General features: G+C 35.9%; 1 protein-coding gene across 4 annotated transcripts in view; it reads right to left on the bottom strand.

The window, feature by feature from the left end:
- vps13d (vacuolar protein sorting 13 homolog D) overlaps positions 1-26,556 on the bottom strand; it is a 137,973-nt gene that overhangs the window by 27,774 nt on the left and 83,643 nt on the right. For all 4 annotated transcript variants that reach the window (XM_062052402.1, XM_062052401.1, XM_062052404.1 and 1 more), the window contains 10 exons: positions 22,732-22,862; positions 22,426-22,601; positions 22,232-22,355; positions 20,774-21,009; positions 20,597-20,699; positions 14,660-14,817; positions 12,791-12,899; positions 11,194-11,364; positions 7,050-7,154; positions 3,589-3,738 (listed from right to left, as the gene is read on the bottom strand). In XM_062052402.1, coding sequence (XP_061908386.1) covers positions 3,589-3,738; positions 7,050-7,154; positions 11,194-11,364; positions 12,791-12,899; positions 14,660-14,817; positions 20,597-20,699; positions 20,774-21,009; positions 22,232-22,355; positions 22,426-22,601; positions 22,732-22,862 — 1,463 coding nt within the window. The remainder of the gene's footprint in view (positions 1-3,588; positions 3,739-7,049; positions 7,155-11,193; positions 11,365-12,790; positions 12,900-14,659; positions 14,818-20,596; positions 20,700-20,773; positions 21,010-22,231; positions 22,356-22,425; positions 22,602-22,731; positions 22,863-26,556) is intronic.

Below are 26,556 nucleotides of genomic sequence, written 5' to 3'. Positions count from 1 at the left end.
AATAGACTGTATTTATATTATTCACATGTGAATAATGCTGTATAATAGACTGTATTTATATTATTCACAGGTGAATAATGTTGTATAATAGACTGTATTTATATTATTCACATGTGAATAATGCTGTATAATAGACTGTATTTATATTATTCACATGTGAATAATGTTGTATAATAGACTGTATTTATATTATTCACATGTGAATAATGCTGTATAATAGACTGTATTTATATTATTCACATGTGAATAATGCTGTATAATAGACTGTATTTATATTATTCACATGTGAATAATGCTGTATAATAGACTGTATTTATATTATTCACATGTCAATAATGCTGTATAATAGACTGTATTTATATTATTCACATGTGAATAATGCTGTATAATAGACTGTATTTATATTATTCACATGTGAATAATGCTGTATAATAGACTGTATTTATATTATTCACATGTGAATAATGCTGTATAATAGACTGTATTTATATTATTCACATGTGAATAATGCTGTATAATAGACTGTATTTATATTATTCACATGTGAATAATGCTGTATAATAGACTGTATTTATATTATTCACATGTGAATAATGCTGTATAATAGACTGTATTTATATTATTCACAGGTGAATAATGTTGTATAATAGACTGTATTTATATTATTCACATGTGAATAATGCTGTATAATAGACTGTATTTATATTATTCACATGTGAATAATGCTGTATAATAGACTGTATTTATATTATTCACATGTGAATAATGCTGTATAATAGACTGTATTTATATTATTCACATGTGAATAATGCTGTATAATAGACTGTATTTATATTATTCACATGTGAATAATGCTGTATAATAGACTGTATTTATATTATTCACATGTGAATAATGCTGTATAATAGACTGTATTTATATTATTCACATGTCAATAATGCTGTATAATAGACTGTATTTATATTATTCACATGTGAATAATGCTGTATAATAGACTGTATTTATATTATTCACATGTGAATAATGCTGTATAATAGACTGTATTTATATTATTCACATGTGAATAATGCTGTATAATAGACTGTATTTATATTATTCACATGTGAATAATGCTGTATAATAGACTGTATTTATATTATTCACATGTGAATAATGCTGTATAATAGACTGTATTTATATTATTCACATGTGAATAATGCTGTATAATAGACTGTATTTATATTATTCACAGGTGAATAATGTTGTATAATAGACTGTATTTATATTATTCACATGTGAATAATGCTGTATAATAGACTGTATTTATATTATTCACATGTGAATAATGCTGTATAATAGACTGTATTTATATTATTCACATGTGAATAATGCTGTATAATAGACTGTATTTATATTATTCACAGGTGAATAATGTTGTATAATAGACTGTATTTATATTATTCACATGTGAATAATGCTGTATAATAGACTGTATTTATATTATTCACATGTGAATAATGTTGTATAATAGACTGTATTTATATTATTCACATGTGAATAATGCTGTATAATAGACTGTATTTATATTATTCACATGTGAATAATGCTGTATAATAGACTGTATTTATATTATTCACATGTGAATAATGCTGTATAATAGACTGTATTTATATTATTCACATGTCAATAATGCTGTATAATAGACTGTATTTATATTATTCACATGTGAATAATGCTGTATAATAGACTGTATTTATATTATTCACATGTGAATAATGCTGTATAATAGACTGTATTTATATTATTCACATGTGAATAATGCTGTATAATAGACTGTATTTATATTATTCACATGTGAATAATGCTGTATAATAGACTGTATTTATATTATTCACATGTGAATAATGCTGTATAATAGACTGTATTTATATTATTCACATGTGAATAATGCTGTATAATAGACTGTATTTATATTATTCACAGGTGAATAATGTTGTATAATAGACTGTATTTATATTATTCACATGTGAATAATGCTGTATAATAGACTGTATTTATATTATTCACATGTGAATAATGCTGTATAATAGACTGTATTTATATTATTCACATGTGAATAATGCTGTATAATAGACTGTATTTATATTATTCACATGTGAATAATGCTGTATAATAGACTGTATTTATATTATTCACATGTGAATAATGCTGTATAATAGACTGTATTTATATTATTCACATGTGAATAATGCTGTATAATAGACTGTATTTATATTATTCACATGTCAATAATGCTGTATAATAGACTGTATTTATATTATTCACATGTGAATAATGCTGTATAATAGACTGTATTTATATTATTCACATGTGAATAATGCTGTATAATAGACTGTATTTATATTATTCACATGTGAATAATGCTGTATAATAGACTGTATTTATATTATTCACATGTGAATAATGCTGTATAATAGACTGTATTTATATTATTCACATGTGAATAATGCTGTATAATAGACTGTATTTATATTATTCACATGTGAATAATGCTGTATAATAGACTGTATTTATATTATTCACAGGTGAATAATGTTGTATAATAGACTGTATTTATATTATTCACATGTGAATAATGCTGTATAATAGACTGTATTTATATTATTCACATGTGAATAATGCTGTATAATAGACTGTATTTATATTATTCACATGTGAATAATGCTGTATAATAGACTGTATTTATATTATTCACAGGTGAATAATGTTGTATAATAGACTGTATTTATATTATTCACATGTGAATAATGCTGTATAATAGACTGTATTTATATTATTCACATGTGAATAATGTTGTATAATAGACTGTATTTATATTATTCACATGTGAATAATGCTGTATAATAGACTGTTTTTATATTATTCACATGTGAATGATGCTGTATAATAGACTGTATTTATATTATTCACATGTGAATAATGCTGTATAATAGACTGTATTTATATTATTCACATGTGAATAATGCTGTATAATAGACTGTATTTATATTATTCACAGGTGAATAATGCTGTATAATAGACTGTATTTATATTATTCACATGTGAATACGGTAATGTACGTAAATACAGTCTATTATACAGCATTATTCACATGTGAATAATATAAATACAGTCTATTATACAGCATTATTCACATGTGAATAATATAAATACAGTCTATTATACAACATTATTCACATGTGAATACGGTAATGTACGTAAATACAGTCTATTATACAGCATTATTCACATGTGAATAATATAAATACAGTCTATTATACAGCATTATTCACAAGTGAATAATATAAATACAGTCTATTATACAGCATTATTCACATGTGAATAATATAAATACAGTCTATTATACAGAATTATTCACCTGTGAATAATATAAATACAGTCTATTATACAGAATTATTCACATGTGAATACTATAAATACAGTCTATTATACAGCATTATTCACATGTGAATACTATAAATACAGTCTATTATACATTTAAGTACAGTCAAAAAGGAACATGTACATTATACAGTCTGTGTGCTGTGGCTAAAAGATGTTGGATGTCACCTGGATGTTGCTGATGCTCATTTCCAACACCTCGTTGGCAGCCGTGCGTGTGAAGTGGACATCAATACCCGACAGTGTGGCGAACACCAGCTCCTCAGGAACCTTGTTGAGAAGCGACACACCGATACCTTCCTCCAGGTTCACCAACACCTGGGAGGAAGGACACAGGTGAGTCAAACAAGATCCAGAAAAATATTTTAGTTTGACCAAAAAATGAATATGGTACAATAACGCCACTTTTTCTGTCCTTTCACGCATTGAAATCAGAAAGGATGCACATTTCCAGAAGTCCGCACCTCCCTGGGACGCAGATTTTTTTTTTTTTACCGACTCTGCCTTATGCGGGTCAAAACTCCTTTTTTCGTGTTTTTTATCAATTATTGCTTTCCGCTGGTGTTTTGTTTTGTTTATGTTTGCCGGTGTTGTGCCAAAATGTGATTGCCTGCCAAAAAAGTGATTTCCTTGGCGGGAGCGCACACCGCTGGCTAAACCTGCATTGCTTGTCTTGGTGTGTCCACAGAGGATTACCAGGTGTGAGACAAACACTTTATCTTCCTGGTTCTTGTAACGCTCTACGGAAAATGACAGTTTGCTTTTGCTGTGGTATTAATGAGATTGAAAGGAGTGTTGTTAGTCCCATGTTGATGTGATAAAACCTCTTTCTTGTTTGGAACATACATACAATTATAAAGGTTCTTTCTTCCTGCACATAATAAATATTTATAAAGTGTTTGGATGTATTCATTTATGTCAAATGTCAACATCAAGTACCTACTGTACTGTTTACTTGTTGAAATATTCTTTATGAAGTAACGTTTATGACAAAACACAATATAGAATGTGAGATATAACAGGATAATGTAGAACACAATATAGAATGTGAGATATAACAGGATAATGTAGAACACAATATAGAATGTGAGATATAACAGGATAATGTAGAACACAATATAGAATGTGAGATATAAGAGGATAATGTAGAACACAATATAGAATGTGAGATATAACAGGATAATGTAGAACACAATATAGAATGTGAGGTATAACAGGATAATGTAGAACACAATATAGAATGTGAGGTATAAAAGGATAATGTAGAACACAACATAGAATGTGAGATATAACAGGATAATGTAGAACACAATATAGAATGTGCGATATAACAGGATAATGTAGAACACAATATAGTATGTGAGATACAACAGGATAATGTAGAACACAATATAGAATGTGAGATACAACAGGATAATGTAGAACACAATATAGAATGTGAGATATAACAGGATAATGTAGAACACAATATAGAATGTGAGATATAACAGGATAATGTAGAACACAATATAGAATGTGAGATACAACAGGATAATGTAGAACACAATATAGAATGTGAGATATAACAGGATAATGTAGAACACAATATAGAATGTGAGATATAACAGGATAATGTAGAACACAATATAGAATGTGAGATATAACAGGATAATGCATACATTTATCATTTGTTTGCAAAACGCTTACAAAAAGTGGCACCCCAAAAATTTACTGTGGGACCCCATTTTTATTAGAGATGTCCGATAATATCGGCCTGCCGATATTATCGGCCGATATATGCGTTAAAATGTAATATCGGAAATTATCGGTATCGTTTTTTTTATTATCGGTATCGTTTTTTTTAAATTTTATTTATTTATTTTTTTTTTTTTAAATGAAATCCACATAAAAAACACAAGATACACTTACAATTAGTGCACCAACCCAAAAAACCTCCCTCCCCCATTTACACTCATTCACACAAAAGGGTTGTTTCTTTCTGTTATTAATATTCTGCTTCCTACATTATATATCAATATATATCAATACAGTCTGCAAGGGATACAGTCCGTAAGCACACATGATTGTGCGTGCTGCTGCTCCACTAATAGTACTAACCTTTAACACTTCATTTTACTCATTTTCATTCATTACTAGTTTCTATGTAACTGTTTTTATATTGTTGTACTTTCTTTTTTATTCAAGAAAATGTTTTTAATTTATTTATCTTATTTTACTAATTTTTAAAAAAAGTACCTTATCTTCACCATACCTGGTTGTCCAAATTAGGCATAATAATGTGTTAATTCCACGACTGTATATATCGGTTGATATCGGTAGCGGTTGATATCGGTATCGGTAATTAAAGAGTTGGACAATATCGGAATATTGGATATCGGCAAAAAGCCATTATCGGACATCCCTAATTTTTATGACTTGATGGGGTCCCTGGGACTGCATTTTGAGAATTCCTCGCGCCAACACTGAATAATAATTGCATATAGAGAATTTTAGACAAAGTAGTTTTTAATGTAATACACTAATATCATTTGATTGATTGATTGATTGATTGAGACTTTTATTAGTAGGTTGCACAGTGAAGTACATATTCCGTACAATTGACCACTAAATGGTAACACCCCAATAAGTTTTTCAACTGTTTAAGTCGGGGTCCACGTTAATCACTTCATGGTAAAGTGTGTAAGGTGTGTAATTACGTATGTGGGCTCTGTACCGAGGATGTCGTTGTGACTTGTACAGCCCTTTGAGACACTTGTGATTTAGGGCTATATAAATAAACATTGATTGATTGATTGATAATTTGTTGTGAGTTCCTGCACTGTGTTGGTTTTGTTCTTTGAACAAGGTGATGTTCATGCACACTTCATTTTGTGCACCAGTAAAAAAACATACAACTTTTTCTTGAATTTGAAAAAAATATTTATATATTTTTTTCACTAAAGAAGGGTTGGGTGAATGCGCATATGAGGCTGGTGAGGTTGGGTACCTCCAACAAGGTTAAGAACCATTACTCCAGCAGACTAGCTGTTCCTGTACTTGTTCAATGATTTGGGGGCCAATATCTCTAGCTAGCTAGGTTTATGTACCACCACAGTCTCATAATGAACCCAAAATATTTCTCCGTTAGCCGTGATGCTCATTTTCTCTATGTTAAATCCCATTCATTTATGCTAACAACGTTAGTGATCCGAATGTACCTTTTTTGTGATGTGTAAAGTTCAACTAAATGAAAAGGTGTAGTTTCCTCTGCCTTCTGTTCTGCTAGCCATTCTGTTGTCATACAAGAATGTAGCTTATAGTTTGATTTAGCATGTTCATTTATTCATCTAGCCTATTTCTATTCATTTGTCCATCAGTCAAATATTGTTAAAGACTACTCCAATTGTTTAGCTGACTATTTATATCTGTGTGTGGCATTGCATTAGTCTTTTACACGCTTCTCATCTTATTCTACACAATAAGATGGACGCTGGCCAACTTTGAATAATCCAAAAATGGTCAACATTTCCAAACTTCCCGAACTTAACTTTCCGTGGTAAATTTCCGGAAAGTTTCCGGAAATTTACCGGAAACTCTCCCCCCCTTTGCAACCCTAGTCCCAGCTGAGATCTAATGGACTAGCATTGTACCTCCAGCTCCTGTTCTGGCTCCTTCTTCTTCACCTCCTCTTTGTTCTTGTCTGCCTCTGCAGCTGCTGACTTGTGGACCATTCTTCTCTGGTTCAAGTCACTGATCTGGAAAAGAAGATTGAAGATTAGTTCTGTTGGGCCAGTGTGGTACTGTGGTCCTAGGCCCGCACCATTAGGGCACAAATATTAATACCATTAATAATATGATTATTCATTCATTTGAAAACCAAAATTAAAGCTTAAATATGATTTAAAAGAACAACTAAATTAGTAACAAAAGTAATGATAATAATAATGGAGGTAAATAACGAGCATTATGAAAAAATGAAATGTTCCATTGTAATTAAAAACAACATAGTTTGTGCTTTTTGTGTCATAAATACAAGTCAATGTTTGTCAATTAAATGCAAAAATCCTCACAATGAAGACAATTTTGAGCAGTAAGTCAAAGCATAATAATTGTGTAAATGTATCAATAAGTACATTACAGGTGTGGAAGGTACTTTTTTGAAACCTTTATTTTGTTAGCGAGTCAGACTGGCTGTTGCGTACAGCGCTCTTATTGTGAAGGGGGAAAAATGTGTTGTTGTTCTTAGCTTGATGAGTTTGGAGACGACTTGAGGCTGTGGAAAAAAAAAGCAAAGCCTCTCAAGTTGTGACTGCTGTCCTGTTTGTGCGTTGATCTTACAACAATGATGTCGTTCACAACAACACAAACACATTAGATGTGTTGTGTGTGTATGATTGTTTGTACGTTGTTACATCAATGATGTCGTTCACAACAACACAAACACATACGATGTGTTGTGTGTGTATGATTGTTTGTGCTTTGATCTTACAACAATGATGTCGTTCACAACAACACAAACACATAAGATGTGTTGTATGTGTATGATTGTTTGTACGTTGATCTTACAACAATGATGTCGTTCACAACAACACAACCACATAAGATGTGTTGTGTGTGTATGATTGTTTGTACGTTGTTACATCAATGATGTCGTTCACAACAACACAAACACATAAAATGTGTTGTGTGTGTATGATTGTTTGTGCTTTGATCTTACAACAATGATGTCGTTCACAACAACACAACCACATAAGATGTGTTGTGTGTGTATGATTGTTTGTACGTTGATCTTACAACAATGATGTCGTTCACAACAACACAAACACATTAGATGTGTTGTGTGTGTATGATTGTTTGTACATTGATCTTACAACAATGATGTCGTTCACAACAACACAAACACATTAGATGTGTTGTGTGTGTATGATTGTTTGTACGTTGTTACATCAATGATGTCGTTCACAACAACACAAACACATAAGATGTGTTGTGGGTGTATGATTGTTTGTACGTTGATCTTACATCAATGATGTCGTTCACAACAACACAAACACATAAGATGTGTTGTGTGTGTGTATAAGATTGTTGTTGCTAGCTTTAGCTTCCAAGTCTGGACATTGTTAGGTTGAGGACAGGGTGGTAGAGTGTTTGGGGGATGAATGAGAAGACATTATTTTCCCCAACAAATGTTTCTTCTCCTCACAAAGACATACCTTCACTCACATTTGTGACCCGTGCTGGCAAAATGAGTCGGAATGCACACAGGCTAATTTTGAGCTACAGGCAAATAAGTGAAAAAAATGTATCTTGGTTGAAATTGAGATTTTCACAAAAATGAGTCCATAAAGCCACAATCTAGCGATCCCAATCGTTGAAATAGCAAGAAAACATCTTAAATCACCTTTATTTGAAGGTTTTGTACGAGGTATGTCTTCAGAAATGAGTCCGTTGTGTTAAAATTCCTTGAGAAAATGAAGTGTTTTCAAGGCTCACTGGCGGCAATAAGGGGGAATCCCCCTAGCCATGTTTGCTATCATTGTGACGCCAAGTTCACCTACTTTCTAAAAATGAGCATGGAATTCCCAATGACGCCATTCTGAACCAATACAATTCGACTTTTTAAACCTGTCCCGACGTAAACAAATCCAGCTTGTTGCTAAGCGGTCGCTGTGAGGCGTACCCTCATTGGTTGAATCCCCCCGCGCGGTGCATTGTGGTATCATGGCAGCGCCCTGATGAAAAACAACACAGTAATTCGAGCGGAATATTTGGTGAAAAAAAGGTGATTTTCGAACATTTAATTATTATTTTTGTGGATAAGTTAGACTGTTTTCCATTCCATAATGGATTTATTGTTTATTGTTTATTGAATGGATCCTAGTCTTCCTGGGGTCCATATAGGAGCATACAAAATTTAAATACAAAGAATACATGCATTACCAGACATTATACAATGGAAAAATACAACATAAGATAAAAAGCTAGTTAAAACCAGTATTAAAATTCACATCATGTGGGCAGCTGCAAAAGGTGTATCTTTAAAGCTGTCTTGAATGACAATTTACTTTGTGAGAGATTAATGTGAGGTGGCAACCCATTCCAGAATGATGTACATCTATACATGACTGTATGTTGGAGGAAATTGGTCCTGGGAGCAGGAAGTGTCAAATAGCCATTGCTGGCATTCCTAGTGTCATGAATATGTGTGTTAGTTGATTTTAAAAACTGTTTGTCAAAGTAATCTGGTGATTGATCTAAAATGATAGTTCGAAAGAACATAAGGAGACTACAATGCATCTTTTGTTCAACAGACAACCAGGACAGGCGTGAATGCATATATGAAATATTAGTGCGCAAAGAACATTTAAGTAGCAGTCTAGCCGCTCTGTTCTGTACAAATTGCAGTTTGTTCAGGTCAGACTTAGTCGTAGCGGACCATACTATAGGACAGTAATGAAGATGACAGAAAACCAAGGACTGTATCACTTGAGCCATTGTTGAGGATGTCAAGAAGGTGGAGCACTTCCTGACCATGGCTAGACCTCTTCCCATTTTCATTGAAATACCATCAATATGATGGGACCATGACAGTTGACTGTCTAGTAGCACACCAAGCAGTTTTGCTTTTTTGACCTGCTTAATAGGTATGTCTGACATTGAAATATGAAGCTGTGGGTCATCAACAAGCATATGCCTGGATCCAAAAAGAATGCTTTTTCTTTTGTCAATATTCACAACAAGTTTACTATCATTTACCCAGAGTGACACTCTCTCCAGGTCCTGATTGAAGTTATTTTCTAGCTCATTTAAGGTAGAGGCAGTACTGTATAGAGTTGCATACATAACCATATTGCTGTTTGTTGTAACACAGGGAAGATCATTAGTACAAATAATAAAAAGTAAAGGACCTAAGCAGAAGGTGGAGAGGGTACACAGGCGGTTGCAAGTGCGCTAAATTCACTGCAGTCTTCTTAGTGCTGCTGGTCAGGAATATGACGGACAGCTGACCAGCTGACAAACTGACCAGTGAACAACAAAACTGTGACATAACAGTGTTGACATTTTTGTACATAACCATTTTCAATAGAGTTGAATATATATTTTTCCTTTAGACATGAGATTTGACTTTAATTGTACCAATTTTGGTGTTGCTACAAGGACTTTTAAGGTATGGTTGCTATGGAGTTTAGTTTTGGAACATTCTTATTCTGGAACAGTTAAACTTTAAGCTGCTTTTTCTCAAAACGGACCCTCAAACTTGGTCGACTTCAATCGGGTGTAACTCTGTCATTTTCTGTCCGATTCCAACAAACCGTATATCATTTTGAAGGTCTTTAGATGGAGAATGTGTAAATAACAATAACTCAGTTTTTAAAATGTCCTTATTGTGACTCATTTTGCCAGCACAGGTCACCTGTATGTCCATTTGACTGACATTCCTGGTTTAACAGGGGATTCCCTTTTATTGGGCTGATTCTGTAATTCCATCCGCAGTTACATTAACACAAAAAACATACGGCCTTACTTTTTGTGTAGAGTTGAGTGATTATTGATGAGGCAGACTAGCGCTGTGTCAAATAAAAAGTAGCAACCGTGGTGAGGTCCAAAACGTCTCATCCGTTCCATTGTTACAAGCTGAGGAATCTGCATGCATGTCACACCCATTTAATGGTTTTGCCCCATTTGTAATATTTTTATGATCGCGAGAAGCCAAAATGAAAATGAAAATGAGATTGATTGTCCAGCCCTATGCGGTCTTTCAGTGAATGTCACTTCACCAAGTCTTGTTTGTACCTGCAGAACCCGTGTGGGTCCATCTGGCAGCACCTGGACAGACAACACCCCAGAGCCGGGCCTCATCTTCTGGTTGATGAACTGCTGTTCAGGACCGGGTTCCATAAGCCCAGAGTCCGGTCCCAACACCACTTCGGATCCATCGTATAGACCCTCCATGCCGCCCCTCACCTGGAAGGCAACACATCAACAACAACAACATTACTAATCCACCACATTGAGGTTATTCTGCTGCCACTTCATTAAGATGCTTCCAGAGAAATATTCAGCAAGAACAACATTTTCTTGATGAAATGTATAGTTTGGAACAAAGGAGACATTCAAGAGCAATGGAAGAGTTCACCTTGTACTCCAAGAGTCCATGTTACAGTGGGTTGTACGGTATAGAGGTACTAGTATAGTACCGCTATACTAATCAATCATATTTGCTATTATACCGCCTCTAAAAAGTACCGGTCTCCGCCCCCCTTTTTTTAACGGGCATGACGGCGTGTCACCATGTCGTGACATTGCTGGTTTTAGGAGCAGCGGAGCATGTTGGGCAGCGCACACACACAGAGTACTTACAAGCAGACACAGTGTGTAGACAGAAAAGGGAGAATGGACGCATTTTGGTGTAGAATGTAAAGATAAAGGTGAAGTTATAACACTGAAACAGGAAGAGCTGCTTTAAGACATGGCTAACATCCATCCACAGTGTTTTAGCTACTTCTAAATCACTAATCCTGGCCTCCATGGTGACAAAGCAAGCTTCTTACAAGTATTATTATCACTGGAGGACGAGGACTAGCTAGACATGCTTCACTACACACCGTAGGAGGATACAATAGCTCACCACCGTCACAATGTAAACAAATGCCATGGGTGGATCTACACCTGACATCCACTGTAATGATACCAAGTACAAGAGCGTATCTAGTCGATACTACTATGATTACATCGATATTTTTTTAGCATCACAAAATCTTTTTTCCTTTTTAGAAAAAATCATATTATGTTTATAAAATCAGTAAATACATCCCTGGACACATGAGGACTTTGAATATGACCAATGTATGATCCTGTAACTACTTGGTATCGACATGATCCATACCTAAATGTGTGCTATCATCCAAACTAATGTCAAGTATCAAAGAAGAGAAGAATAAGTGATTATTACATTTGAACAGAAGTGTAGATAGAACATGTTGAAAGAGAAAATAAGCAGATATTAACAGTAAATGAACAAGTAGATTAATAATCCATTTTTACAGTTTGTCCTTTATAATGTGTACAAAATAATAGGTGTATAAATGACACAATATGTTACTGCATAGACTAATTAGGAGTCTTTGTTTGCTTACTTACTAGTAAAAGACAAGTTGTCTAGTATGTTCAACATTTTATTTAAGGACTAAATGACAATAATAAACATATGTTTTATATACACTAACATTGTTTGTTACAATAAAGACAATAATGACATTTTTTGTGGTCCCCTTTATTTAGAAAAGTACCAAAAAGTATCGAAATGCATTTTGGTACCGGTACCAAAATATTGGTATGAGGACAACCCTATGTTCCACATAAGAGTAGAGAAAGAGAAGAATATGGACACCTGTACTACGAGGCGGGGAAGTCCACAAGTCAGCATGCAGGAGCTGAAGTACCAAGTCTGGGTGGTGCTGCGTCGAGGGTCTGGTCTCCTCAGCATCAATGGCTCAAAACTGTTGGAAGATAGAACACATCTGATTCCCCAAACCTCCTTCAAATACTATTTTGTAATTGAGGGTGTCTGCTATGCCAATATTGGTGCCTGGAGTATTGGCCCATACAGATATCGATTGAATACAATATCATCACAAATACTTTTACACTTTCGTAGTGTGGAATGTTAGAAAATGCTTTTTTAGGTTAAATGAGTCAAACAAAGAACAATGGTCGGTAAGAAAAACACAAACCTATTTATCATTAACAACCGTCTGGAATGCTGTCTTTAAGTTGGAGTGGAGTGCTTATCTAGCAACACAGAGTGGCCACAAGAAATCATTCAATTAAGCTTAGGATGCAGTAAGTTGAATGATGCGGACACGTTTGTTTACTGGATACTTACACTTCTGCCTTGCAGACTTTGTATGTGTAAGTATATATACATATGTATATTTGTATATAAATATACGTATATATACACACATATATATATATATATATATATTATTGCGTTGACCAGCATTCCTCCAATGGGGAATTCAAATTGCTAGTCTCTCCCAGATTCTTTTTATGGCAATAAGCTGATGTTTATATTCAATCAACAGGCAGTAGTTGGTATTTTGTGGTTTATTCTCCAAGCTTAGAGGACAAACGTGAGACCAATCTAGCACACCCGCGTTCCCTCGCCCGGTCCAGATCGGTCTCCCCTCAAACCCCCGGAAGTCCCGTGATCTTCCCTCTGTCCCTCGCCCCCACTCCCTTTGTTTAGACTACTCCGAGTTATCTCTACTCTGACACAATCCAATCTAGAAGGCCGACACCTTACTGTGAGACTCAAAAGAAGGAAGAATACTAGCTATTCTTTATATGACTATAGGAGTTTAGAAAGAAGTAACACTTAAATATGGATATGATTCTGATCTGCTTCCCACAATATATATATATATATATATATATATATATATATATATATATCCTATACATATAGGTGTACATATTATATTAACATAATGCATATAAAATGTATATAATTTGATATTAAGAGTTCGACTTCTACATGGTTTACTTCCATGACAACCTCCTCTAAGATTTGTAATCAATCAGAAATATTAAGCAGCTAAATTGTGCCAAACATGAATAAGTGTGGAGAGTGTTTTGCATTTTTCCCATCATGCTTTGTAATCAATCAATCAATCAATGTTTATTTATATAGCCCTAAATCACAAAAGTCTCAAAGGGCTGCACAAGCCACAACGACATCCTCGGCACAGAGCCCACACAATGGTTTTATAAGGGTGTCATTTTGAGGTCACTGCATGTTTTTTATAATGTCTAGAAAGTTCAGAGAGCAGGTTGTTATGTGTGACCATGTCTGTTGACTTTTTGTGTTGGTTGGATTATTATTTATTTTTTTCACCATGACTAAGGAAGGTTGTTTGCATTGGGTCATATAAACACAATGCTGTGCACACATTTAGAGCATAATTAAAAACCTGTATCACTCACATTGTCCACTAGAAGGCAACATATTAGCAACTTCAAAATTGTCAGACTATTCAAATGAATTAAATTGAACTGTGGGTAAGATTCCTTATTAAACTTTTGCCGGCCAAGTTGAAGACGTCAGCGGGTCACATTTGGCCAGCGGGCTGTGGTTTGGACACCCCTGGCCTAGCATGTTTACCTTTTGTAAATGACTCGACTAAAACAGAAGAGACTGTGTGCTTATTGGAGGACATTTAGATGTTAGTGGCTTGTTCCAAGTAAAGATGCTCACCTGTTGTCACTGACAGCTGCAAGACCTGCAATGTCCAGGACCAGAGAAGAGTCCATGGGCCGTGGCTGAGCAGGCTTGCTCTGCGGCGGAGAGGAGCCTTCATGACAGAGCATACCTTTGCCCGTCATTCTCCAGAGCTGGGAGCGTTTGCCAGGCTCCTGCCCAAGAAGATAAAGATGATAGGCATTAGACAAGATGATTAGTCAAGTCCCGCTTGTTCTGTCCTTAAATACCAGCGTGGATTTCACAAGGTGGACATCAATCAAACATAAAGAAAAAAAGATGAACCCAGGTTAAGATCTTTCACGCACCACAGGAACTGTACCCTGATGTTCCAGGCCCTATTTCACTCTTTCTTGGCAGTTAGATGTTTATTGTTCTTTTGACATTGTTTGAACCTACATGCCAAGTGTAAGCATCCAAACCAATTGGAGATGCATAATTTCCACTGGGACAGCATAGCACTTTATTGGATGTTTTCAAAGGGACTGTAGTCAGACCAATGTGGTGTGTAAATGATGTAAGACAAGATCGCTAATACCACACAACCTTAGCAGCGCTCACCCTTTAGAGCACTGCTGTACCTTCCTGCCACTAAACTTACAGAAAATAGTTCTTCTCAGGTTTCTCTGTTTACATTTTCATACTTTGCACTATTTTCTAACACTTTATCAAGCATTTCTTACATATTCATGATTTTTAAGAGCTGTAAGTGTTCAATGTGACTTTAATATGTTGTTTACTTTGAAATCCATCCTTTCCTTTCTGCCTTGATAGTTGAGGGGATTATAATCAGAGGAAGTTACATTTTGAATATAATATATTTTCCTTATTTTCCATAGGTCATAGAAAATGTCAATAAATATCGATATCTCCCAATATAATAATAATATTAAATAAATATTGCATAACAAAAAATCATTTCCATAGTTAAATAAGAATAACAGGGCAAACTCATGTTACACAGCCGTTATTTCCTGGCACTAAACCTGCAGAAAGTAGTTCTTCTCAGGTTTTTCCCGTTTACATTTTCACACTTTGCACTATTTTCTAACACTTTATCAAGCATTTCTTACATATTCATGATTTTTAAGAGCTTATTGTTAAGTGCTCAATCTGATTTTACTGACATTAAAATCCATCCTTTCCTTTCTGCCTTGATAGCTGAGGGGATTATAATCAGAGGAAGTTACATTTCAAATATAATATATTTTCCTTATTTTCCATAGGTCATAAAAAATGTCAATAAATACCGATATCTCCCAATATAATAATAATATTAAATAATTATTGCATAACAAAAAATTATTTTCATAGTTAAATAACAATAGCAGGGCAAATTAATGTTACACAGCCGTTATTTCCTGCCACTAAACCTGCAGAAAATAGTTCTTCTCAGGTTTCTATGTTTACATTTTCACACTTTGCACTATTTTCTTAAACTTTATCAAGCATTTCTTACATATTCATGATTTTTAAGAGCTTATTGTTAAGTGTTCAATGTGATTTTAATATGTTGTTTACTTTGAAATTCATCCTTTCCTTTCTGCCTTGATAGCTGAGGGGATTATAATCAGAGGAAGTTACATTTTGAATATAATATATTTTCCTTATTTTCCATAGGTCATAGAAAATGTCAATAAATATCGATATCTCCCAATATAATAATAATATTAAATAATTATTGCATAACAAAAATTATTTCCATAGTTAAATAAGAATAACAGGGCAAACTCATGTTACACAGCCGTTATTTCCTGGCACTAAACCTGCAGAAAGTAGTTCTTCTCAGGTTTTTCCTGTTTACATTTTCACACTTTGCACTATTTTCTTAAACTTTATCAAGCATTTCTTACATATTCATGATTTTTAAGAGCTTATTGTTAAGTGCTCAATGTGATTTTACTGACATTAAAATCCATCCTTTCCTTTCTGCCTTGATAGCTGAGGGGATTATAATCAGAGGAAGTTACATTTCAAATATAATATATTTTCCTTATTTTCCATAGGTCATAAAAAATGTCAATAAATATCGATATCTCCCAATATAATAATAATAATAATATTAAATAATTATTGCATAACAAAAAATTATTTTCATAGTTAAATAACAATAACAGGGCAAATTAATGTTACACAGCCGTTATTTCCTGGCACTAAACCTGCAGATAGTAGTTCTTCTCAGGTTTTTCTGTTTACATTTTCACACTTTGCACTATTTTCTTACATATTCATGATTTTTAAGAGCTTATTGTTAAGTGCTCAATGTGATTTTAATATTTTGTTTACATTGAAATTCATCCTTTCCTTTCCTTTCTGCCTTGATAGCTGAGGGGATTATAATCAGAGGAAGTTACATTTCAAATATAATATATTTTCCATAGGTCATAAAAAATGTCAATAAATATCATTATCTCCCAATATAATAAGAATATTAAATAATTACTGCATAACAAAAAATATTTTCCATAGTTAAATAAGAATAACAAATAGGAAATTAATGTTACACAGCCGTTATTTCCTGCCACTAAACCTGCAGAAAATAGTTCTTCTCAGGTTTCTATGTTTACATTTTCACACTTTGCACTATTTTCTTACACTTTATCAAGAATTTCTTACATGTTCATGATTTTTAAGAGTTTATTGTTAAGTGTTCAATGTGATTTTACTGACATTAAAATCCATCCTTTCCTTTCCTTTCTGCCTTGATAGCTGAGGGGATTATAATCAGAGGAAGTTACATTTCAAATATAATATATTTTCCTTATTTTCCATAGGTCATAAAAAATGTCAATAAATATCGTTATCTCCCAGTATAATAATAATATTAAATAATTATTGCATAACAAAAAATCACTTTCATAGTTAAATAAGAATAACAGGGCAAATTAATGTTACACAGCCGTTATTTCCTGCCACTAAACTTACAGAAAATAGTTCTTCTCAGGTTTCTATGTTTACATTTTCACACTTTGCACTATTTTCTTACACTTTATCAAGCATTTCTTACATATTCATGATTTTTAAGAGCTTATTGTTAAGTGCTCAATGTGATTTTAATATTTTGTTTACATTAAAATCCATCCTTTCCTTTCCTTTCTGCCTTGATAGCTGAGGGGATTATAATCAGAGGAAGTTACATTTCAAATATAATATATTTTCCTTATTTTCCATAGGTCATAAAAAATGTCAATAAATACCGATATCTCCCAATATAATAATAATATTAAATAATTATTGCATAACAAAAAATTATTTTCATAGTTAAATAAGAATAACAGGGCAAATTAATGTTACACAGCCGTTATTTCCTGCCACTAAACTTACAGAAAATAGTTCTTCTCAGGTTTCTCTGTTTATATTTTCATACTTTGCACTATTTTCTAACACTTTATCAAGCATTTCTTACATATTCATGATTTTTAAGAGCTTATTGTTAAGTGCTCAATGTGATTTTAATATTTTGTTTACATTGAAATTCATCCTTTCCTTTCCTTTCTGCCTTGATAGCTGAGGGGATTATAATCAGAGGAAGTTACATTTTAAATATAATATATTTTCCATAGGTCATAAAAAATGTCAATAAATATCGATATCTCCCAATATAATAAGAATATTAAATAATTACTGCATAACAAAAAATATTTTCCATAGTTAAATAAGAATAACAAATAGGAAATTAATGTTACACAGCCGTTATTTCCTGGCACTAAACCTGCAGAAAGTAGTTCTTCTCAGGTTTTTCCTGTTTACATTTTCACACTTTGCACTATTTTCTTACACTTTATCAAGCATTTCTTACATATTCATGATTTTTAAGAGCTTATTGTTAAGTGCTCAATGTGATTTTACTGACATTAAAATTCATCCTTTCCTTTCTTTTCTGCCTTGATAGCTGAGGGGATTATAATCAGAGGAAGTTACATTTCAAATATAATATATTTTCCTTATTTTCCATAGGTCATAGAAAATGTAAATAAATATCGATATCTCCCAATATAATAATAATATTAAATAATTATTGCATAACAAAAAATTATTTTCATAGTTAAATAAGAATAACAGGGCAAATTAATGTTACACAGCCGTTATTTCCTGCCACTAAACCTGCAGAAAGTAGTTCTTCTCAGGTTTCTATGTTTACATTTTCACACTTTGCACTATTTTCTTACACTTTATCAAGCATTTCTTACATATTCATGATTTTTAAGAGCTTATTGTTAAGTGTTCAATGTGATTTTAATATTTTGTTTACTTTGAAATTAATCATTTGCTTTCTGCTGATAGCTGAGGGGATTATAATCAGAGGAAGTTACATTTCAAATATATTTTCCTTATTTTCCATTGGTCATAAAAAATGTCAATAAATATCGTTATCTCCCAATATAATAAGAATATTAAATAATTACTGCATAACAAAAAATATTTTCCATAGTTAAATAAGAATAACAAATAGGAAATTAATGTTACACAGCCGTTATTTCCTGCCACTAAACCTGCAGAAAATAGTTCTTCTCAGGTTTCTATGTTTACATTTCCACACTTTGCACTATTTTCTTACACTTTATCAAGAATTTCTTACATGTTCATGATTTTTAAGAGTTTATTGTTAAGTGTTCAATGTGATTTTACTGACATTAAAATCCATCCTTTCCTTTCCTTTCTGCCTTGATAGCTGAGGGGATTATAATCAGAGGAAGTTACATTTCAAATATAATATATTTTCCTTAGGTCATAAAAAATGTCAATAAATATCGTTATCTCCCAATATAATAATAATAATATTAAATAATTATTGCATAACAAAAAATTATTTTCATAGTTAAATAACAATAACAGGGCAAATTAATGTTACACAGCCATTATTTCCTGCCACTAAACCTGCAGATAGTAGTTCTTCTCAGGTTTCTCTGTTTACATTTTCACACTTTGCACTATTTTCTTACATATTCATGATTTTTAAGAGCTTATTGTTAAGTGCTCAATGTGATTTTAATATTTTGTTTACATTGAAATTCATCCTTTCCTTTCCTTTCTGCCTTGATAGCTGAGGGGATTATAATCAGAGGAAGTTACATTTCAAATATAATATATTTTCCATAGGTCATAAAAAATGTCAATAAATATCGATATCTCCCAATATAATAAGAATATTAAATAATTACTGCATAACAAAAAATATTTTCCATAGTTAAATAAGAATAACAAATAGGAAATTAATGTTACACAGCCGTTATTTCCTGCCACTAAACCTGCAGAAAATAGTTCTTCTCAGGTTTCTATGTTTACATTTTCACACTTTGCACTATTTTCTTACACTTTATCAAGCATTTCTTACATATTCATGATTTTTAAGAGCTTATTGTTAAGTGTTCAATGTGATTTTAATATGTTGTTTACTTTAAAATGAATCCTTTGCTTTCTGCTGATAGCTGAGGGGATTATAATCAGAGGAAGTTACATTTCAAATATATTTTCCTTATTTTCCATAGGTCATAAAAAATGTCAATAAATATCGTTATCTCCCAATATAATAATAATATTAAATAATTATTCCATAGCAAAAAATCACTTTCATAGTTAAATAAGAATAACAGGGCATATTAATGTTACACAGCCATTAATCAAAGGAAGATTACATTTCAAATAATAATGTTTACAATTCATATATGTTTCTCCTGCTCCTTATTTTACATAGGTCATAAAATATATGAATAATAATAACAGTTTTCAGCCTTATTGGAGCTTAAGAATAAAATAAGTGTATCGGTTACTGAAGCTACTTTTTTTAATGTTATCAGATTTATGTATATGACATCATTCTCTACAGCTGTCTGTCCAATATATCCAATTATTAACACTCATACTTGATTATTTTCTGCACAATAAGTGTGAAAATGTTGATAAATACACTACTCAGGAATCTCTTAAGGATACCTTCTTCTTCAAGATGACCCTCTGTGTCTTGGTGTCCACATCAAGAACCAACTCAGCACAAGTTACCAGATGCTTCTTGCCAACTCGTCTCCTGCCGCCACTCCTGCGTCACAGACGAGAAAAGCAGCTTGCTTATTACATCCTGATAACATTCCCAAGTGGGTGGAAGCTGCCTACTGTGAGAAGGTGTGGGTGGCTGCGATGTAGATGAAGTTCTCGTAGTAGAGCTTGTTGTATTCTCGGAAGAAGTTCATGTCAGCTGTGACCTCGGAGGACCCGGCTCCTTTCACGGTGAGAGTCAGGTATGGCGGCAGTGTTGGTTCGTCACAGGCGTAGTCCAGCTCTGAGTCGGCCTTCACCTCGGTGTGCAGCTTGATGTCCACCACACCGTGCTGCCAGAACTGGATAGGGACCTGAAGGGGTTGAAAGAAAGTAATAGGTATGGGCGTCTTGGAATGGTTGACTCAGAGGAGTCCGACTCCACTTCCAGCCAGGCCAGTTGAGGAACTGAGGTGTGTCGGCAGGATGTTCTAAGACGGGACACATCTGGACGTGTCACTGGTGGGACTATCCTTGAATTGGACCCATGATACCATAAGGATTAGGGTTGTACGGTATACCAGTACTAGTATAGTATCGCCGTACTAATGAATCAAAAACGCTACTATACTCTGTTTGAAAAGTACTGCTTCCCCATATTTTTGTAACGGGCATGACGGCGCGTCGCCACGTCATGACATTTCTGCTTTTACCAGCAGAGGAGCATGTTCACACACACAGAGTACTTACAAGCAGACACAGTGTGTAGACAGAAAAGGGAGACTGGACGCATTTTGGTGTAAAAAGTAAAGATAAAGGTGAAGTTATTGTCAGAATAATTGTATAGAAGTTATCACACAACTTGTTTTCCCACGAGTTCAGGCTGCCCTGCGAGAAGACAAAAGCTGTCTTTGGTCTTATCAAGCAAAAGGCTTGTAAACCTCCACTGTGTGCGATGGGATGCGACGTGGAGGTGTCGGTTTCCCTGATCTATTGCACAGCCACAGGAAGACCTTGTCGTGACCCGACATCTACAAAGCAGAGAGGGAGCAGAACCTGACACCGCTCCAGGCACCTTTTCTTTAAACTGTTTATGAGCGAGGACAGCAGCTGTTTATGACCCCCTCCCCTTAGAAACAGCTGCAGCCATGTAATCATCAGGAAATGCCCAAACAAATGAGGAGCTCTCCTCATTGAGCTAAATTGAATCCTGTCTTCGTTTGATTTCCTTTGCTTCTTGTCTTGTCTAATAGATGTCATCGGTGTTTGAACCTGACAGTTACAACACTGAAACACTCTCAGGAAGAGGTGCTTTAAGACATGGCTAGCTAGCTAACAGCTAACATCCATCCGCGGTGTTTTAGCTACTTCTAAATCACTAATCCTCGCCTCCATGGCGACAAATAAAGTAAGTTTCTTACAAGTATTATTATCACTGCATATATATATATATATATATATTTATATATATAGTTACTTTGCATGCTGTCGGCCACCGGCCAAATGTTTTGAGCCCAATGCGTCCCCCCAGTCACAAAGTTTGGACACCCCTGCCTTAAATTATGTGACAAAGCATTTGGCAAAGCAGCAGCGTACCTCAGAGATGTTGTGGATACGGAATGGTGGGGGCAGTTGGTCCGTGTCAGTGAAGGAGACCTGGTAGGTGGCGCCCTTAATGGTGATCTCCGTCCGGAGGAAGAAGCAATTCCCCATGGTGTCCCTTTTCAAAGAAAGATTCAATGGAACATCAGTCCATGTATGGACGTCAATGAGAGACAACTGTTTCTCACCTCATGTTGACGTGAAAGGACTTTGGCTTGTTGACCTCAAAGCCTCCTGACCAGGTGCAGGTGGGCGAGTCCATCAGGCGCACACACAACAACTGGTCATAGTCATTCCTGGGCCAGTGGAAGACCACGCTGGAGCCCGGCAGGGTGGAGATGTAACCCTCGGGGTTGGCAGTCCCCTGGAAGCAAATCCAGACAATGGACTTACAGTAGAAGCAAAGTGTCACCTCAGAGTGTAAAGATGTCTTTTGTTGATTGTTTACAGATCTGACTTCAAGTAAAGACCACACATGGCGGGTCATTCCTTACCTTTCCCCGGGCAAACTCCCGCTGAGCAAAGGCTAGCTTGTGTGAGGAGCTGTTGTCCAGCAAGTAGCGGGGGGCAAAGGTCACAATGTGAGTGTCTCGGTAGCGTCCCTTTCCGTTCCGCACGCTGATACCTGTTCAGGTAAGGCGGTTCAGTCAGAGCGGGACTAAAATGCTCGTGAGATGGACGTGTGTGTGTTGAAAATGTCATCAGGTTGTGAAAATGTCTTTTTATAAGACGTATTTGCAGAAATGAGCAGCAGTAATGAAGCCTTGGCCCACATGACATAGAGACAACCCACATGACATAGAGACCAACCCACATGACATAGAGACAACCCACATGACATAGAGACAACCCACATGACATAGAGACAACCCACATGACATAGAGACAACCCACATGACATAGAGACAACCCACATGACATAGAGACAACCCACATGACATAGAGACAACCCACATGACATAGAGACAACCCACATGACATAGAGACCAACCCACATGACATAGAGACCAACCCACATGACATAGAGACCAACCCACATGACATAGAGACAACCCACATGACATAGAGACAACCCACATGACATAGAGACCAACCCACATGACATAGAGACCAACCCACATGACATAGAGACCAACCCACATGACATAGAGACAACCCACATGACATAGAGACAACCCACATGACATAGAGACAACCCACATGACATAGAGACAACCCACATGACATAGAGACAACCCACATGACATAGAGACCAACCCACATGACAGAGACAACCCACATGACATAGAGACAACCCACATGACATAGAGACCAACCCACATGACATAGAGACCAACCCACATGACATAGAGACAACCCACATGACATAGAGACAACCCACATGACATAGAGACCAACCCACATGACATAGAGACCAACCCACATGACATAGAGACAACCCACATGACATAGAGACAACCCACATGACATAGAGACCAACCCACATGACATAGAGACCAACCCACATGACATAGAGACCAACCCACATGACATAGAGACCACCCACATGACATAGAGACAACCCACATGACATAGAGACAACCCACATGACATAGAGACAACCCACATGACATAGAGACAACCCACATGACATAGAGACAACCCACATGACATAGAGACAACCCACATGACATAGAGACCAACCCACATGACAGAGACAACCCACATGACATAGAGACAACCCACATGACATAGAGACCAACCCACATGACATAGAGACCAACCCACATGACATAGAGACAACCCACATGACATAGAGACCAACCCACATGACATAGAGACAACCCACATGACATAGAGACCAACCCACATGACATAGAGACAACCCACATGACATAGAGACCAACCCACATGACATAGAGACCAACCCACATGACATAGAGACCAACCCACATGACATAGAGACAACCCACATGACATAGAGACCAACCCACATGACATAGAGACAACCCACATGACATAGAGACCAACCCACATGACATAGAGACCAACCCACATGACATAGAGACAACCCACATGACATAGAGACAACCCACAGGACATAGAGACAACCCACATGACATAGAGACAACCCACATGACATAGAGACAACCCACATGACATAGAGACAACCCACATGACATAGAGACAACCCACATGACATAGAGACAACCCACATGACATAGAGACCAACCCACATGACATAGAGACCAACCCACATGACAGAGACAACCCACATGACATAGAGACAACCCACATGACATAGAGACCAACCCACATGACATAGAGACCAACCCACATGACATAGAGACCAACCCACATGACATAGAGACCACCCACATGACATAGAGACAACCCACATGACATAGAGACAACCCACATGACATAGAGACAACCCACATGACATAGAGACAACCCACATGACATAGAGACAACCCACATGACATAGAGACAACCCACATGACATAGAGACCAACCCACATGACAGAGACAACCCACATGACATAGAGACAACCCACATGACATAGAGACCAACCCACATGACATAGAGACCAACCCACATGACATAGAGACAACCCACATGACATAGAGACAACCCACATGACATAGAGACCAACCCACATGACATAGAGACCAACCCACATGACATAGAGACAACCCACATGACATAGAGACAACCCACATGACATAGAGACCAACCCACATGACATAGAGACCAACCCACATGACATAGAGACAACCCACATGACATAGAGACCAACCCACATGACATAGAGACAACCCACATGACATAGAGACCAACCCACATGACATAGAGACCAACCCACATGACATAGAGACCAACCCACATGACATAGAGACCAACCCACATGACATAGAGACCACCCACATGACATAGAGACAACCCACATGACATAGAGACAACCCACATGACATAGAGACAACCCACATGACATAGAGACCAACCCACATGACATAGAGACCAACCCACATGACATAGAGACAACCCACATGACATAGAGACCAACCCACATGACATAGAGACCAACCCACATGACATAGAGACAACCCACATGACATAGAGACAACCCACATGACATAGAGACCAACCCACATGACATAGAGACCAACCCACATGACATAGAGACCAACCCACATGACATAGAGACCACCCACATGACATAGAGACAACCCACATGACATAGAGACAACCCACATGACATAGAGACAACCCACATGACATAGAGACAACCCACATGACATAGAGACAACCCACATGACATAGAGACCAACCCACATGACAGAGACAACCCACATGACATAGAGACAACCCACATGACATAGAGACCAACCCACATGACATAGAGACCAACCCACATGACATAGAGACAACCCACATGACATAGAGACAACCCACATGACATAGAGACCAACCCACATGACATAGAGACCAACCCACATGACATAGAGACAACCCACATGACATAGAGACAACCCACATGACATAGAGACCAACCCACATGACATAGAGACCAACCCACATGACATAGAGACAACCCACATGACATAGAGACCAACCCACATGACATAGAGACAACCCACATGACATAGAGACCAACCCACATGACATAGAGACCAACCCACATGACATAGAGACCAACCCACATGACATAGAGACCACCCACATGACATAGAGACAACCCACATGACATAGAGACAACCCACATGACATAGAGACAACCCACATGACATAGAGACCAACCCACATGACATAGAGACCAACCCACATGACATAGAGACAACCCACATGACATAGAGACAACCCACATGACATAGAGACAACCCACATGACATAGAGACCAACCCACATGACATAGAGACAACCCACATGACATAGAGACAACCCACATGACATAGAGACAACCCACATGACATAGAGACAACCCACATGACATAGAGACAACCCACATGACATAGAGACAACCCACATGACATAGAGACAACCCACATGACATAGAGACCAACCCACATGACATAGAGACCAACCCACATGACAGAGACAACCCACATGACATAGAGACAACCCACATGACATAGAGACCAACCCACATGACATAGAGACCAACCCACATGACATAGAGACAACCCACATGACATAGAGACAACCCACATGACATAGAGACCAACCCACATGACATAGAGACAACCCACATGACATAGAGACCAACCCACATGACATAGAGACCAACCCACATGACATAGAGACAACCCACATGACATAGAGACAACCCACATGACAT

Source organism: Entelurus aequoreus, linkage group LG07 (assembly GCF_033978785.1).
Source record: "Entelurus aequoreus isolate RoL-2023_Sb linkage group LG07, RoL_Eaeq_v1.1, whole genome shotgun sequence".
Lineage (NCBI taxonomy): Eukaryota > Metazoa > Chordata > Actinopteri > Syngnathiformes > Syngnathidae > Entelurus > Entelurus aequoreus.
The sequence above is the reverse complement of the archived record's forward strand: the minus strand, read 5'-3'. Positions and strand labels throughout refer to the sequence as shown.